The 18,347-nt window shown below is 40.9% G+C and overlaps 1 protein-coding gene across 3 annotated transcripts in view; it reads left to right on the top strand.

Moving 5' to 3' along the window:
* Positions 1–15,652, top strand: part of ppp2r5cb (protein phosphatase 2, regulatory subunit B', gamma b) — a 34,842-nt gene extending 19,190 nt beyond the window's left edge. For all 3 annotated transcript variants that reach the window (XM_080047666.1, XM_080047665.1, XM_080047667.1), the window contains 13 exons: positions 3,923–4,122; positions 8,051–8,161; positions 8,253–8,345; positions 8,468–8,598; positions 8,711–8,770; positions 8,886–8,994; positions 9,096–9,149; positions 9,709–9,879; positions 9,984–10,111; positions 10,226–10,327; positions 10,814–10,886; positions 11,283–11,399; positions 12,747–15,652. In XM_080047666.1, coding sequence (XP_079903792.1) covers positions 3,923–4,122; positions 8,051–8,161; positions 8,253–8,345; positions 8,468–8,598; positions 8,711–8,770; positions 8,886–8,994; positions 9,096–9,149; positions 9,709–9,879; positions 9,984–10,111; positions 10,226–10,327; positions 10,814–10,886; positions 11,283–11,399; positions 12,747–12,881 — 1,484 coding nt within the window. In that variant the 3' untranslated portion in view covers positions 12,882–15,652. The remainder of the gene's footprint in view (positions 1–3,922; positions 4,123–8,050; positions 8,162–8,252; positions 8,346–8,467; positions 8,599–8,710; positions 8,771–8,885; positions 8,995–9,095; positions 9,150–9,708; positions 9,880–9,983; positions 10,112–10,225; positions 10,328–10,813; positions 10,887–11,282; positions 11,400–12,746) is intronic.
* The last annotated feature ends 2,695 nt before the right edge of the window (positions 15,653–18,347 follow it).

Here is an 18,347-nt window from a genome sequence, read left to right as displayed (position 1 = left end):
ATGCGGTGCTGGAAAACTTGGAAAGACACGTAAAGAAGCCAGGCTGACTTCGGGCACATTCGAGCAAACGACATTTAAGAAGCCTTTATTATGGAATATAGGATTGAGATTCAAAAGCCGACGGTGTAACGTTCCGTTAACGAGGAATTAGTCGCGGTAATTAGTCACGGACAGGAGTGAGCATTTGGATATACTAGCCTACTACTTCTACTGCTTTGGTGAGTTATTTAGCCTATCTATGTGTTTAAATTGTAGGACAATAATTTTATTGTATTTGCTGCCCTTCTTATTTTAAATGTCTATTTTGAATGTTAGCCAACTACAGCCCATGCTTTTTTTCTCTCTCTTTTTTCTCTCTCCACCGCAGACCTACTCGATCGGTTTAAATTGTGGCCCGCTTATTTAATTACTTTCAGTTAGGAAAATGTGTTTTAAACTTGTGGAAAATAAATCCTTAATATCATATGGCAACTGTGACTGTTTGACATAAGCATTGAGCGCTTTATTGCGGTCAACCGTTGTTCTGTAGACAGATGCGTTGCGTCCTAAAAATAGAAAAAAGTTTAACGAAGAATCGATTGATCCTCGAGGAATGCAAGCGATCACACGAGTAGCGAAAACACTCGTGCCCATCCCTAATAGCTACTATTGCACAAAATGGTAACACTTACGTACGTTATGCAAATATGCAACTTGTTTGTTGAAATGTGGGAGCTTCCTCAAGCAGCCATCTCTTTCCCGACAATCCCCTCTGTGCACGAACTCTTACATATGGTAATTAAACATTATAACACCTGCGGCTTATTGTCCAGTGCGGCATATAGTACGGAAAGTACGGTAATTCTTTTTTTTGTTTTTTTTTGTTAATAATTCATAATTCAATGCCCGCGGCCCGCCAGATATGCTTCGGCCCGCGGGCCGCACTTTGAGAACCACTGCTATAACACAACATTAGCGCGATTTTGGAATGAAAAGTAGCCTAATGCTTGGCATAATGCTAACGTTAGCTTACCTTAGCTGTTTGTTTACGTTCGTAATGCAGTGCTGCTATCGCCCATCATCAACACTGACTTGCTTGCATCATGGGAATACGCGGTCAATAATGGATATAATATGGACACAAAAGACTATCAATATTGGACCTTTGTATGGATTTATAAATCCCCGAAAAGATGCATGTTCCGGGATGAATTGAAAAGCTCTTGCAAGGGTTACAATGGCACATGACAGCTGATTTGGAACGGCACAACAGCTGTTCGCTTCCACGGGGAAAAAGTAAGGAACTACGACTTTAATACCTTTCGAAAGTTATAAAAGTATCAACAAACTACGCAGCTTACTGTCTCGGCTCACACACTCTGTTTCAGGGTGTACATTTGGATTATTAATGTTGGTTTTGATGGTGTGTTTTAGAAATGGACTGACTGGTGTTGGCTATTATTATTCATGTTTGACAAGGATTCTGTCTGACACATCTCTTGGCCGCAGTTGATGGGCACAGCAAATCAGTAGCATACGATTCTAATGTAACAACCACAGCAGCAGCAGCTTGCATTCATCTTTTGATTAGCAGCACCCCCCCCCCCCCCCCCTACCAAAGTCCTACCTCTCCTGTGGTCACCATGGTGATGTGCCGTACACATGCTGATTGTTAATGGGGAGACAAGACTGAATCATAAATCAGTTTGTTACTAATAAATGAATGCTGCCCTATAAGTGGGTTGTATGAGTTGACTTTAAGTCTCTAATCCCCATGTTAGACATAAATGAATGAGCACTATTGCACCTGACCTCTCTTTGGATTCAGTGTACTTTTTTCTAGCTTTGGAATCTTACCAACTATGGCTGCCTGAGGAGGACTGACAAAAACCAGGGGGAGAGCACAGACACATATCTATTTTAAAATCCCTTCAATGGTTCCCTAAGTTTTAGCATAGTTCTAAGGTTCTTTCACTTGAATATAATGCACTACATGGGCCTACACTTTACACAGTTTAGTGTACAGGTTGGGAAAGCCCCCAGGTCCTGTGAGGAGAGGGTTCAGGAGTGCAGAATCAAAGTGGTTCTTTGCTTAGCTCCTTTGCTCTGAGCTTCTGGCACAGACACATACTATTTATAATACATTTCAACATCAGTTGAACGCTTACCTATTTGGTGCAACATTTGACTGGTCTTAATATTTCTCTTTTTCTATAGTGTTCATTAATTTGATTGCTTGCTTGATTGATTGCATGTCATGTCGAGTGAGATTATTGTAGATGAGATATACACTCACCGGCCACTTTATTAGGTACACCTGTTCAATGGCTTATAAAAACAAAAAGCTCTTCAGCCAATCACATGGCAGCAATTTAATGCATTTATGCATTTAGACGTGGTCAAGACAATGTACTGAAGTCAAACCGAGCATCAGAATGGGGAAGAAAGGGGGTTTAGGTGACTTTGAACATGGCATGGTTGATTGTGCACGGCAGGATGGATCCATACTTTCATGTTGTTTACGCCAAATTCTGAACCTGCCATCTGAATGTCGCAACTGAAATCGAGACTCATCAGACCAGGCAAGATTTTTCAATCTTTTATTGTCCAATATTGGTGATCCTGTGAGAATTGTAGCCTCATTTTCCTGTTTTTAGCTGACAGGAGTGGAACCCGGTGGGGTCTTCTGTTGCTGTGGCCCATCTGCTTCAAGGTTGGTTGTGTTTTGCGTTCAGAGATGGTATTCTGCATACCCTAGTTGGAACGAGTGGTTATTTGAGTTACTGCTGCCTTTCTATCATCTCGAACTAGTATGCCCATCCTCCACTGACCTCTGACTTCAACAAGGCATTTTACGTCCACACAAATGCCGCTCACTGGATATTTTTTCTTTTTCGGACCATTCTCTGTAAACCCTAGAGATGGTTTAGAGTGAAAATCCCAGTAGATCAGCAGTTTCTGAAATACTCATACCAGCCCTCCTGGCACCCTCAACATTGCCATGTTCAAAGTAACTTAAACCCCCTTTCTTCCCCATTCTGTTGCTCGGTTTCAACCTCAATAAGTTGTCCCGTCCAGGTCTACATGCCTAGATGCATTGAGTTTCTGACATGTGATTTGCTGATAAGTTGTTTGTGTTAACAAGACAACAAACTGCTGTACCTAATAAAGTGGCCGGTGAGTGTATGTGCTAACCACTGATTTGTTTGCTCTTAACAATGTGTGAATGCCGGCTCAGAAAGAAGCTTGGCTCATTGACAGTGAGTGTGTGTGCAGTAGCTGAAAAAACATGTAATGATTTTTAAATAGCAAGTTAATCACTATACACACAGGTGTGGCTCAGTATCTTAGAGGACGATTGAGCCTTTGCTTGATAGAGTGGTGACTTAGTCTTTGACAGGCAGAATTATTGATCTATGAAGTCAAACGACATCTGTTTTCAGCTCAACCTGAATAACGTTGAAGCTTTGTTAAAATGTATTGCTGCAAGAGAGGGCGATTGGGGGGGAGGGTAGAAAAACAAACAATGCAACTGACAACAACATTAACTCACTACTTTAGCATTTTCTATGGATTTCTTTTTATCCCTGACATATACCTTTTTCTTTTAGAATTGTTTTGTTGTTGTATAATTTGGGATGAATTAAGTCAAGCAGCTGGCTTTTGTTTCACTTTTAGCCATGTGTTTTACTTAATAAAATGTGATCAACCAGATTAATTTTTCAAACAATGTCATACTAAGATGTTCCTCTGTGACATCTCCAATAGTGTGTGAGGGACAACATTCCACATACAGTGTTACTATCTTGAAAGTATAGGATTTACATCTGTTCTTGTACTTGTACTTTTCCATAAAAAAAAAAAAAAAAAAGCGAACTCTTGACACATGCTCTGACAGACATGTCGATTCCACTTTTCCCTGGTGTTTCTCTCTCTCTGGTAGATGTCCCCCCCGCCGAGCAGGAGAAGCTGTTCATCCAGAAGCTGCGGCAGTGCTGCGTCCTCTTTGATTTTGTGTCCGATCCGCTGAGCGATCTGAAATGGAAGGAGGTGAAACGTGCGGCGCTGAGCGAAATGGTGGAGTACATCACCCACAACCGGAACGTCATCACAGAACCCATCTACCCAGAGGTGGTTCACATGGTCAGTCATATCAAACCTTCATTGAAATTCAAATCAAACAAAGTCAACTGTCGCTGATATTATTTTGTTTTGAGCTATCAATCCTCAACAGAATGTCATTACATTCAAATGGTCCAATAGTTTGAGAACTAAAATGGTCAGTTCATCTGAGTACTGTCCATTATTCAACCCCAGTAAGATTAAGTGTCCCCATATTATCATGCAGTGCATGGCTTATGTTTAAGGCCGGACAAAGATGGTGGCATATCATTTCCTTCATAAATGTGGCCTCTTCTTGGCTGATACAGAATGGACGTTGAATCGACGTAGGTGTTTCACTTTAGATAAGACATTGCCACCAATGGAATTCTTAGAGCTGATGTGAGATTCAGAATTTCACAGTTTTTATATTTTCTTTTTACATCTTTAATTTTGCAGAAGACTTGATTTTAACTGTTATATTTTATATCATAATTAAGATCATTAATACCTTGGTAAAAACGCAAAGTTCCTCGCAGCCTTTTTAAACAATGAACAATTGATTCACAAGTCATTATGATGATGTAATGATTCCAATAAATCATGGTCTTTTTCTCCAGTCTCAATAATTTATCTGGGCCTTCTTAGAGAATTGTCTTCTCTCCTAATTAAAATGTGTAAATTGAGCCATAATTACCAACGACGGATAGAATGGGCTTAACCTACCTAGTGACATTATTCTGCAGCTAGTGTAAGCCTTTTTTATGTAATAATCCCATTTTATTTAGCTCCATAATAAAACATATTGTTACATTCCCTTGTCTGTCTGTGACTCCGTGTAGCAGTACAATAGGTCGTGGAGCTTTTCCCAAACATGAATTCCTCTGTTAGATGTTCCAGAGTTATTTATTCCCACTGGGGTAAGAAGGATTTTTCATTTTCTTATGAATAATGCTCCGCTGTATATCAGTAAAAGACAAGTGCCGTCTGACTGACTATTGTTTTCATATTCCATTTAGATTTTTTGTTTTAAAAGATCTGCTTGTGAGTTGTTACAAAGACGTTAGATCTTTTTTTTTTTCTTGTGGGCTTCGTTTCTGTACGATGGGAAGAAATGGACTGTGGTTTCTACTGCCGGCTCTATTTACTGCCTTCAGACATATTTAGTCTTTATTTATTGGCTCCTTGCAGAGTCACAGGAAACACATGAAAATCCTTCACCTCAGGTTGAACCCAAAGATTTTAACTTTTCTCAACCATCAAGGGATCCATATATTTTGGTATTTTCCTAAAGTGGTCATCTAGAGAAGGGTTTATTCAGCCATATTAAATGGACTGGTAAATGGACTCGACTTATATAGCACTTTCCCTGGTTTTTCACAGACCCCAAGTGCTTTACAGTGTTTTGTACACATTCACACACACATTAATACACCGATAGCAGCAACTACTATGCAGGGTGCAGGGCAGGCTAACTATCAGGAGCAATTTAGGGTTCAGTGTCTTGATATTAAAGGTAGAGTCAGTGGTTCTGGAGAATGCTTGTTGTCAAAATCACTTTTTGTCAAAATCAGTGAAGTGAACACAAACACACAACCAAAAAAGTGAATACACAATTCGACCTATGGTTTCCATGGCTTTCATTACTGTGTATATTAGAAGTGTCTTCCTCTGAGGTTGTGGCCTAGATGTGTTCATGGTGCAGTCAGTGCCAGGTTCGCTTTCTCAAGCCAAATTAAAAAAGCCTTTGATATTAATCAAAGCCCTGCCTCAATGCCGCATGGTAAACTGCAGATGATCAAGGTGCAAATGTAACCCTGTTCTCCTCGACGTGGCTTCATTTGATGAGTGCAGCAGAAAATGCAACAGAGCTGCCAAATCAGCATGAAAATGATATAGTCTTATTCCTTGCTGCCCCTTCCCTGTGACCCCTGAAAGACAAAGGCTCTTTGAAGTCCACTTTCATCATCAAAGTAAAGAGGCTGACATGACTAACTCCTCTATCGTGATTAAGAGTGTATTCTTATGTTAAGGCTGTATCCCCATAATCTCTTTTTCTTTCACATCATGTTTGATTGCTCGATGTACGAGCTCTAGAACATTATTTTGGCCAGCCTTTGACACGTCAGTGGTTGTTCCATTGGTCCCATTCTCTGGGGTGAAGTAAGAAATGGTTTCTGCTAAGTATAATATAAACACTATAGTGAGGCAGTGTGTTTTTGACCTCTGCTCGACTGCACTGTCTGGAGGGACTGTCTTAAGTCTTCTGTCTTGAAAGGGAGAAAGGACTAAGAGGGAAAATAGATGGATGTTTCCACAAGAGGGAATATTCAACCACCGATGCAAATTCATTCATTCCTTTTCCAAAAGAAAACACATCACTTTATCATTTAATTTTTTGGACGGGAAGACTTTGAAACAGTATTTTAATAAGTTAAGTACTGTCTGGAAATCTATTTTGGGTTAAGTTTTAGTTAAGGTGGTTTTTAAAACTTGGAGATAAACCCGTATGCAGAGGCTATGTAACATAATTCTCCAAGTGTTTGTATTTACATGGATTTATATGTGATCTACACATTATAACAACCAATGTGTCACTGTTTTATTCCATTTTGGCATAGCTGTTACAAAGAGACTTGTTTTCCTCTTCAGTATTTAATCTACTCCCACAATGAGTTATTCATCATTTGTTGTTTATAACATAATGACATAATAGTAATACATTATATACTATGGCTCAACAGTTTTTCTATTCTCCCATCAGGTTCATGATCTCAGCTGTCGGATGTGCTTTAAAAGCAAAAGTTAAATTATTGGGGTTATTTGGCAGTAGAGTAGACAAACAGCCAGAGCAAATATTTGCTACGATATGGCAATATAGCAACTGTTATTTTCTCACTCGGCCAAATATAGGACTAAATGCCATATAAAAATAGCCTGGCTCCGCCCGCCCGCCTACTTCCGGCCAAATTTCATTTTCCCTTCAGTAGTCAGTCTGGGTGTACAGTGCATTTCCCAGCTTTCGCCGGAGAATCTACAGTCGTCCAATCAGCGAACAGAGCGAGTGGCTGAGAACGATGACGTCGAAGTCGCGCTCCAGTTTCAGTTGAATGCTGCGTTCCTTTATACTCGGAAGAAGGAGATTTCCGACTTGGTAGTTCCGAGTTCCGACCTGTCTGTGTTCCAGTGCATCTGCTCGCGAAAGTATGGACGCCTAAAGCCTTTCTCGTCCAAATAACTAAACGTTAGGCTCTAACAAGTTACTGTTGCCAGGTACCGGTAGATTCATAGACTACAATATGTAGTGAAGTCAGAAATTTCCGAGTTCCCTGTCCAACTGGAACGCACCGCCAAAAGCCGGCTCATGACACACGTGACGACCAAACGTGATGCGATTGGTTGGCTAATCCAGAGTGGCACTGGGCAGATCCAATAGTTTTAAACTTCGACAGACACCCGCCTCCAAGTGAGTGAACGTTTGCCAATTACAGCACTTCCAGACCTTCTGTACAAATGAAATGAAGTACGATGGTCTGGTTGGACCAGGCTAATATAAAAAGGGATTGTATTTCAGTGTTCACTGCTGCCTAAAAGAAATGTGTTTACTAAAACTCCACACTCATGGTACTCAGTCACTTGTTGAGTGTCAAAATGCAATTGGTGCAAAAATCCCAGTGTGTGCATTCAGTTACCGCTCTCAGCGTGTGCATTCAGTTTCTCTAGACTATGTCTATAATCCATCCACCATCATTTATAGAAGGCACCAATTGCCAGACTTTGGTTTGGCTTGTAAATTATTCATATTTAAGGCTTATTTAATTTTGAGTCTTTGCATACCTGAGTTAGAAGGCATTTTGTTATGTCTGTCGGTAGTTGAAACATGGTATCATGAATCCCTTGTGTCGACTGACGTTAGATTTTCAGTCGATTTCTGACCTGACCAGTCCTGTCTCTGTTCTTCTCCCCCCAGTTTGCTGTGAATATGTTCAGGGCGTTGCCGCCATCATCTAACCCCACTGGGGCTGAGTTTGACCCAGAAGAGGACGAGCCGACGCTAGAGGCTGCATGGCCTCATCTGCAGGTACACAGAGACACAGTCTTACTCATTCACTTTTTACAGAGGAAAATAAATCCCAATTCAGCTTTGTTAACCTCTGCTTTTCTTTCAACAGCTCGTCTATGAATTCTTCCTGCGGTTCTTGGAGTCACCTGACTTTCAACCAAACATAGCCAAAAAGTATATTGACCAGAAGTATGTAATGCAGGTGAGCACTTTGTATGCCTTTTTCATTATTCCTGAGTGTATTTTTCTCTTCCATACATTGTTGTATTTAGTACTCGTTCTAGTTTGCTCAATGTGTCTCAGTAACTCCTTCTCTGTGCACAGCTCTTAGACCTGTTTGACAGTGAAGACCCCAGGGAAAGAGATTTTTTAAAGACCACTCTTCATCGCATCTATGGCAAGTTCCTGGGCCTGCGAGCATACATTAGGAAACATATTAATAACATATTTTATAGGTGAGTGAGTTGTTGAGTTTGGTACATTAGTGTCACCTGTATTTTGTCTGTGTATTAAAAACTAAATGTGGCACCAAAACTAACCACTCCACTACTTCACCGTATTTTTCAGCTTCATTTATGAGACTGAACATCATAATGGAATAGCAGAATTACTGGAAATATTAGGCAGGTAAGAGACTTATCGAGAGGTGCACCTGTGAGACTTTACCGACGTATGCGGTATACACATAGAAGTACATCTAATCTCTAGCTTATTTTTCTAATGGCCACCTTTCTCCTATCAGCATAATCAATGGATTTGCATTACCATTGAAAGAAGAGCACAAGATATTCCTGCTGAAAGTTCTGCTGCCTTTACACAAAGTCAAGTCTCTTAGTGTATATCACCCACAGGTAACGACCCCTTTTTGTCACTTAAATATTGTGTGTTGTTGCTACAATACTGCAGTTTTGTCAGAACGAAGTGCTGACATTGTGTTGTCTTTGTTCTTTAGCTGGCCTACTGTGTGGTACAGTTCTTAGAGAAGGATAGCACCCTCACAGAACCGGTAAGATATGATTTATTTGTTATTGTTCTTTGTTAATATTGTAGAATGGATTATCCTTTAATATCCTTTCTGCTTAAGAGGAGTTAATTCCTGTATGAATTCCAAGGACTCCGTTGCCGAAGTATAGTTTTTGATATTTCCTAACTAAGATTGATTGCAATGTGATTTTTTTTTTTCAGAAACCAATTTCTTTTTTTAATAAAAACAAATTTATTTTGACAAATCATTTCTTCAGGATAACCTAGTTGGATTATTTTAGAATCTCAGTTAAGAGCAGAGGAAATACATTTGAAGTTTAAAAAAAATAAATGTAAAAAAATAAATGTAGAAAAAGAGAAAACAAGTACCTGGCCATTTGCTTGCTCAGCCTAAATGTAATTTTATTTTCAATCCCAGACGAAAAATGCAATGATGTACAAACCAAGTATATACATAGCTCTCTGCTTTATCTCTATATAAACTTTTTTTTGAAAGCTTGCTCCTGTAGTGCTTGAGACAGATGTCAGCTGTCCATACCTCTTTCTCTTCCCTTAATACGATTGTTGTCCTTTGTGTGCAGACGGTGATGGCTTTGTTGAAGTATTGGCCAAAGACCCACAGTCCAAAAGAGGTGATGTTCCTCAATGAACTGGAGGAGATCCTCGATGTCATTGAGCCTTCGGAGTTTGTCAAAGTCATGGAGCCCCTCTTCAGACAGTTGGCCAAGTGTGTGTCCAGCCCACACTTTCAGGTCTGAGACTCATGATCTCGGTTTACATATAATCTGATTTAGTATTTAGTTTGTAGAGGTCATTTTGAATTCGTAACCCTATTAATGTAATTTGCTTATGTTAGGTGGCGGAACGCGCTCTGTACTACTGGAACAACGAGTACATCATGAGTCTGATCAGTGACAACGCCGCCAAGATCCTGCCCATCATGTTCCCTGCCCTCTACCGCAACTCCAAGACCCACTGGAACAAGTCAGTTACCTCAGGCTTTTGTCCTGCTCCGTGCTTCTGTCTGTGTGACTTTTACTGTGATGATACCGACTACATAATTCAATTGACCCCATGGTAAAATGTGTCCGTCTGCAGGACGATCCATGGGTTGATCTACAATGCTCTGAAACTCTTCATGGAGATGAACCAAAAGCTGTTTGATGACTGCACCCAACAATTTAGGGCAGAGAAAAGCAAGTAAGTCAAAACGCCAGACATATACTCCAGTTTACAGCTCTTGTGGTCTTTGTTCCACTGATAACAAACGTCAAAGAAAACATTGTAAATTAACATTATTAGAGATTGGGCGAAAAAAATTACTAAGCAGGTAAGAAAACCAGAAACGTTAACGTAACCACAAACTCACAAAATGCTTTGAACAGAGCAGATTTTAGGTGTGTGTCTGTCTGTCTGTCTGTCTGTCTGTCTGTGTGTGTGTGTCTGTCTGTCTGTCTGTCTGTCTGTCTGTCTGTCTGTCTGTCTGTCTGTCTGTCTGTCTGTCTGTCTGTCTGTCTGTCTGTCTGTCTGTCTGTCTGTCTGTCTGTCTGTCTGTCTGTCTGTCTGTCTGTCTGTCTGTGTGTGTGTGTGTGTGTGTGTGTGTGTGTCCGTCTGTCTGTCTGTATGCAAGTAAATCTTTCCTTTGATGCAGTTTCTAATGAGTTTCTCTGTTATTTTCCGTCACAGAGAGAAAGCCAAATGGAAAGAGAGAGAGGACGCATGGCTGAGAATTGAGAATCTCGCAAAGTCAAACCCACAGGTAAGCAGAAGGATTTTAACCTGGAGATAATACTGCACACATGATACTCAAGGATGATGCATTTCAGGATAGCTATGCCTCTATGAAATAAATAGTCTTAGGTACCATAACTCTAGTCTGACCATATAATTAGTCTGAATGTGAAAACTCTTTTTTTGAGAAGACAGAGTTGATATGGGGCAAATGGGGGAGGACATGCAGATTTGAACCGGGTCTGCTGTGATATGGACTGAGCCTCTAGGAGGACGCTCTAACCACTACACCATTACAAACATTCTTAAAGTTGATTTTTTTTAAAGAAAAGAAAAATTAAAGCGGAAAGAATGTCGCACAAACTATGAAATATAAATGGGTTCTTGGACCTTTTCGACTTAGCCCTTTTTTCTCCCTGTACAGTTCCTGGTATTCGTTGAGGCAATATGCTCAGGCAGTCCGATGGACATGGAGATAGACGGGCCGCTGCTAGACGATGTCAACTTGCTAAAGAAAACGGTAGCGGAGGAAGCCACACAGGTCAGGAATAGAGTGTGAGTGTATCGTTCTAGTATAGCACTGTGCTTTTGTGTGGGGCAGGTGTGTCGCAGGGCACAAAGACACTGGAATCTAATTATTATAGTTTGGAGAAACACAGCTATGCTATCAGCTTTATGTATTTGTGCTACAGCCAACACTCATCCACTGGATTAATCTCAATCAATTATCAAGTTATGTAAATTAATATGCAAGTACTTTTTAATTCAAGATTTGTTCATGATGAAGCTCCCTTGTGCTTTTAAGTCAATGTAGTATGATCATGTACAACTTTTACAAAAACAATACTACTATGTACCCTTCCAACAGCTTAAGTTACATTTATTTTTTATCACATCACTCAGACATCCAAATTAGACAATTCTCCTAAGTGTATCCGTGTTTGCACACAACAGTACTGTGTTCCTAGGTCTGACTAACACTGAGGTGCCTATTAAGTATTTTAGTTTTTCAGCGTATAGTGCGTGTGTCTGCTCAAATCGAATCCACGAGGCCTGAATGCATTTATCCGAAACTTTGTTTGTGTGTTTGGACACAAAGATAAAATGAACTTTTATACCCAGCTAGGGCTGCAACTAACGATTATTTTGATAATCGATTAATCCGTCGATTATTTTCTCGATTAATCGATTATTAATCGATTTGTTTTTTGGTACGTAAAATGGTGAAAAATGTTGATAAATTTGACGTCCTTAAATGTATTATGTCCGAAACACACAAATATTTCAGTTTACTGTCATAATAGGATTAAAGAAACCAGAAAATATTCACATTTGAGGAGCTGAAATCAGAGAATTTGGAAATGTTTTATTAAAAAATTACTCAAAACGATTAATCGATTTCCAAAATAGTTGGCGATTATTTTAATAATCGATTAATAATCGATTCGTCGATTAATCGTTGCAGCTCTATACCCAGCCACAGCTAAAACATTTGAGCCCATTTCAGGTAAAGTTACACACACTCAAGAAGAGAAAGTGCCTTCACTCTGGCCATGAATAATATATTCTGACACAAGCCCATCTACAAACCAATCAATGTCCAGTATAGGGGGACGCAGCCCATGTAGGTGATAAACACAGACGTAGGTATGTCATGGAAAGTTCTTTAGTGTGCTGGCAAAACTGCAATGTGAAACCAAATATAAGTGGATCAAATCAATACAGGGGATTAAAAAAAGTAGTCCTTAGTTGGGACCTTGGGTACTGTTGCCGACTTTCAAGTGTGAAAGCCCCCTAAGACCGTGCACAGAAAGGATTGTGAAGAAGGTTTGGTGTATTTGTATGGTTTGTTACTTAACCTTCTCTGTCCCATTGTGTCACTGTCTAGGGCCTAAAAGATCAGCGTAGAGAGCGCCCGTTGATGCGGAGGAAATCCGAACTCCCCCAGGACATCTGCACTGTCACAGCCTTGGAGTTACACAGGAGAGCAGATGAAATGATTACTACGACCGACGGCCACTAAGAGACCTCCCTTCATCCACCATTAACCAGCAGCAGCAGCAAAGGAACCACAGGCCCACAGGGGCCAGCACAACAACACCAAGAAGTCTGGTATCTAAGCCCAGTCCAGCACAACACACAACTGAACGGTCCCAGCTCCTCCTGACACAGACAATGTCTAAAAACCGCCAATCTAAGCCTGGTCCAGGTTTTTGGGGACATGCGGTGCATGTTCTCTACTGTCCCTCCCCTTTCACCCACCTGGTCCAGCAGAGACTTCTGAGATTCTGGACGGTCTTGCTGCATGACCACAATATTCACCGTGCTCCGAATCCTGGCCCTGAGATACTGTAGTGTCGTTATCTCTCTTTCCTCCCTCGTTTTGTCTCTCTTCCTGTCCTCTCAACTTGTGTGTGTTTTCAGGGTGCAATGCCGCCCCCTTCTGGTCATCTCTCTCAGGTGTTCTGTTCTATGTGTGAGCCGTCTTCTCCTTCTTGCCTCTTCTTTATATATGTCAGGTGCTTTTACAAATAATATCAGCCCTCAACCGTAACCTCACAGTGGACTACATCTGTTGAATTAAAAAAAAGAGAAAAAAGTAAAGTATCAGTTTGTGAGAAAATGTCAGTTGTTTCTATATATTTAATATAAGCTATTTTTCTCACCACATTTAAACAAGACAGATGTTTATATTGTTTCCTACATAGTATATTAGGAGCTCCACTCAGAGTTAAACACGCATCCTTTCTATGGAACCGTTCTGTTTGGAGCTTGCTAGTTCTTCTCAATTAATTTTCCATCAGCTGTGAAGATTCATTGATCTGTTAATCAGGACAGGGTCATCTGGGACTCCCGCTCGCGTGTGTATGGATTGAAAGTGTTACAAAACAGTTATAATCATCAAACAGTGCTGGCCTGGCAGAGGGTCAGGCTCCACAGGAGGAGCCTAGTTTGGTGCCAACTTCTCTCATTAATTTAGCACCTTTTCTTTCGTAAGTGACCCTTTTTATTTGTGTAGGCAATAAGTTAACACAGGTTGCAGTGTGTGTGTCTGCAGCTCAAACATTGGTTAGACTGTTTGTTATTTCGTGGTTCGGTCCAATTGATTGGTCCTTGGGATGAGTCCAGCCCGCTTTGCTGCTCCAGTTACATGAGGGGATTGTGGGGATTTATTTTTGGTTGCCCTTTCACATCCAGCGCCCTGTAAGAGTGCGTCGAACATGTTCATTAGCATTCAGTACAAGTCGCCGTCATTCATGTGAGGCTTACCAGAGGTCAGAGAGTGTTGTTGCTTGCCTGGGGATTGTACCGTGTATAGTGAAGACAAAACAGGCCGAAACTGTGCCGACAGCAATCGCCTTTTCTACTCTTCTCGAGCAAGACCCTTTTATTTATAAAAGACTTGTTCGAGTTCTACTTCTTCTTAGGCAATGTGTGTTTGGTTTGAAGAGGTCAAACATAAGCCTTTCTTTTTCACAGTGCCTTTTATAGTCTAAGGGGAACATTTGCTCAACCGAGAATCGAGTAGTAGCATGAGCTAAAAATGCCACATCATTAATAAACCAAAATAAAATGTAACATTGGTGACATAAAACATTTCAACAACAAAATGTGCTCAAGTCTGCACCTTGGCACACGTCCAGCCGCTTGGACTCCAGCACATGCCTTGATGAAGCTACAGCGTGGATTTTGTAGTCATGAGCTAGAGAGGAGAAGCAGTAGTGGTCACCCCAAACCACTTTAACAATGAAGCACTTCCTGATGAAACTTGAAAGAAAATAGAAACACAACTGAAAAAATCAAAAACTAGTAAAGAATTGAAATCCGTGATGCTGTCAGTTTTGGTGCGTGGAGGTCAACTCCCATTGTGACTTTTCCATTCTTTGCCCTCACTGTCCAATTGAGCTTTAGATTTGTAGCGATGTTTGACCCCTTCTGCCCAGACCTGCACTCTGGCCATCACCCCACCCTGTCCCCCTTTCAGTAAAACAAGTGTACAACCCTGCAGGGCTCGTTCTTTTAAAAATCGGTTTGATCTGCTTCTGGATGCTTGCTTGTTCTTTTTTGTTGTTGTGTTATTCCTCCTTTGCCTGCAGAACCTCCTTGTCAGTGTTTTCAACTGAATGTGCAAATTGTAAATAATACTGCCGTCACGTTCTGTTCTCTCCATGTTTTTGTCTTGATGAACAACAATCACCAAAGGCTTTTACTACTAACCTCATCCCCTCCCAGGCTGGGTATTACAGTGGATTTGATGAAAGGAACGTGATGTTGTCATGCAGGAGTGTCCCGCTGGTGACTGTTGTTTTTCTTGAAATGGCTTTAATATTGGCTTCTTTGGAGCTCTCCGTTTTAAATAAGCTTTTTTTTTTCTTTGAAAAGAATGAAGTGTCATTTAGTATATGTCTTGTACTAAATGGCTTCATCTTATACTGTACATATAATGTACTTTTATTTCATGTTATATAACTATTATTCAATGGTAGATTTCATATTTTGTACAAAATATCCTGTGTACAGAATACAGAGGTTAATAGCAACTGCAGACAGTTGGTATGTGGCACAGACTTAAAACACATGTGACTATTTACATTTAGACGCCGTTATAGAATTTGGATAGTTTTTTTTTATCTATTGTAATCTGACATCCGTTTTTTTGTTTTGTTTTTCATCTCCGGACATGTGTTGAGATTCTACATACATGAGCTTTTTCTGTGTGCTTTTATCCAAATCTCCAGTGGTGAACATCTATCTATATACTGCAAATAAAGAGAACATGTGAGTTTTATATTTTCATCCTAAAAAAACTGTTCTCAAGTCTTTTTTTCCCCCCGAATTTCAGATTCAGATTCAGTCGTTATCATGTTGCAATACTGCCCTGCAGCCCAGTTTACGAAGGTTGAGTGCACTTGCTCAGGGTCATATCCAGAGGTTGGCTTTGGAAAATAGACCTATGAATACTGCCAGCATTGCTGCAGGTCTTTTAAGGGGTGGAGGGTCAACCTGTCAGTGCTCAGACCATACGCCGCACTCTGCATCATACTGGTCTGCATGGCTGTTGTCCCAGAAGGAAGCCTCTTCTAAAGATGATGCAAAAGAAAGCCTGCAAACAGTTTGCTGAAGACAAGCAGACTATGGACATGGATCACTGCAACCATGTCTGATGAGACCAAGATAAACGTATTTGGTTCAGATGGTGTTAAGAGTGTGGGGCGACAACCAGGTGAGGAGTACAAAGAAAAGTGTGTCTTGCCTATAGTCAAGCATGATAGTTGGAGTGTCATGGTCTGGGGCTGCATGAGTGCTGCCAGCACTGGGGAACTACAGTTCACTGAATGCCAACATGTACTGTCCCATACTGAAGCAGAGCATGATCCCCTCCCTTCTTAAACCGGGCCGCAGAGCAGTATTGCAACATAATAACAACCCCAAACACACCTCCAAACGACCACTGCCTCGCTAAAACAGCTGAGAGTAAAGGTGATAGACTGGCCAAGCATGTCTCCAGACCTAAACCCTATTGAACATCTTTGGGGCATCCTCAAACCAGGTGGAGGAGCGTAATGTCTCCAATATCCACCAGCTCCATGATGTCGTCATGAATGGGTGGAAGAGGATTCCAGTGGCAACCTGTGAAGCTCTGGTGAACTCCATGCCCAAGAGGGTTAAGGCAATGCTAGTCTGGCTTGACCACTTCAGCCAGCGTCTATTAAGCGCTGGCGTCGGCAAACAACGCTACGCCTCCATTGGCTGCTTCCCGGGGTTAGCCCCGCCGTAGATGATTGTGATTGGTTTAAAGAAATAAAAACAGGCCAGCCCAGTTTCCCCCCGAATAGACGGCTCTAAACGGAGTGCTTCCAGACCATACTACTTGCTGTAGTTTGGTCTGGCTTTGCGAGACTAAGGCAATGCTGGAAAAATATAGTGGCCACACAAAATATTAACACTTTGGGGCCAATTTGGACATTTTCACTAAGGGTGTACTCACTTTTGTTGTCAGCACTTTAGACATTAATGGCTGTGTCGAGTTATTTTGAGGGGACAGTACATTTACACTGTTATACAAGCTGTACACTGACTACTTTACATTTGATCAAAGTGTCATTTCTTCAGTGAAAAGATATAATGAAATATTTGAAGAAATGTGAGGGGTGTGGCGTAAAATTGCGTATGGACGGTGTGGACGTGTCCATACCAATATTCAAATGTGCTGAAATTGTCCACACCAATATGAGAACGAGATGACAACGACGAGAAAGGGTTAATGCGTTGCCTCTTTAAAGTCCCGCTTTAGTGATTGGCTTTGCCTCCTGTTGGTTGTCGTGGGTTGTGTTTCAGTTAGCGGTGATTGGTTGCTTAATTTGAGAGCGGTAAAACAGCTTCTGCTGTCATTTTGGGACGGAATCAATCAGCTCAGCTGCTGCGCTGTGAATGCGGCTGAAGGAAGACTGTCGGGGAAGAAAGGGAAAGGAGAAGACATTCGGAACTATTTTCGCCAAACAACGGTAATTTAAGTTAGTAGTAATCAAACATCTCATTGTAACACTGACAATGACATACTGTATGTAAGTCTAATCAAGCGTCGTTGGAAAATAAGATCTGACAGGACATGTCTGTCTGGACCACCGGCCATGCAAAGCGAAGTCTTTGCTTTTTATTTGTCCTGCAGGTTATCCGATGCCGACAGGCTACATTATAATAAAAGAGAATAAAACACTGACGTTATCATGCCAGGGCAATAGGTGGCGGTAATGTGTCACGTCACGTCAAACGCCATAGACGTCAAACTGCTGCCTGTCTTGGCCGACTCCCTGTGAGAAGAGTTACTGTAACTCAATGGGACCTTCCTGGTGAAATAAAGGTTAAATTAAATTAAAAAAAAAAATTAAATTAAATTAAATTAAATTAAATTAAAGAAGAGTGGTCAAAACTAAAGAGGAAATGGAAACAGAAAAAACCAAAGCAGTACGTTTGCGCTGTGCAAATTGCGCACCATATAGCCTATGCCTATTGATTGTGCTCTGCTATGTGCTGTAGTAAAGATAGGTCGCCACTCGCCTTGGAAACAATTAAGCCCCCGTAGACCGCGAGCATCTTGTCTTTTTTACTCGCGCGAATCACCATTTTCTGCAGCCGTCACCGGCTTGTGTTGTTTCTCTCTCACCTAGGAAACTAAAACAAGTAATAACGGATTGGTGTGTTTGACACTAGTGCTGTGAATTAAAATATCTCAATCTTCATAGTGAAACTTTCAAATTGGAAAAACTGACTTATCAAAGTCCCCCCCCCCCCCCCCCAAAAAAAAAAGAAAACTGTCACGGGTTTGTTCAGTTTCTCCATACAACCTTTTACCTCAAGAAGTATCAGCAAAAACCTATACAAGATAATATCACTTGACTAATGTAAACAGATAAGTGAAAACATGTGCATATACAGTACAGTATATCACACTGAACAAACTAGTCAAACATATCGTATCGTGAGGAGA

This window comes from Ammodytes marinus (assembly GCF_949987685.1).
Source record: "Ammodytes marinus genome assembly, chromosome: 19".
Classification (NCBI taxonomy): Eukaryota; Metazoa; Chordata; class Actinopteri; order Uranoscopiformes; family Ammodytidae; genus Ammodytes; species Ammodytes marinus.
The sequence above is the reverse complement of the archived record's forward strand: the minus strand, read 5'-3'. Positions and strand labels throughout refer to the sequence as shown.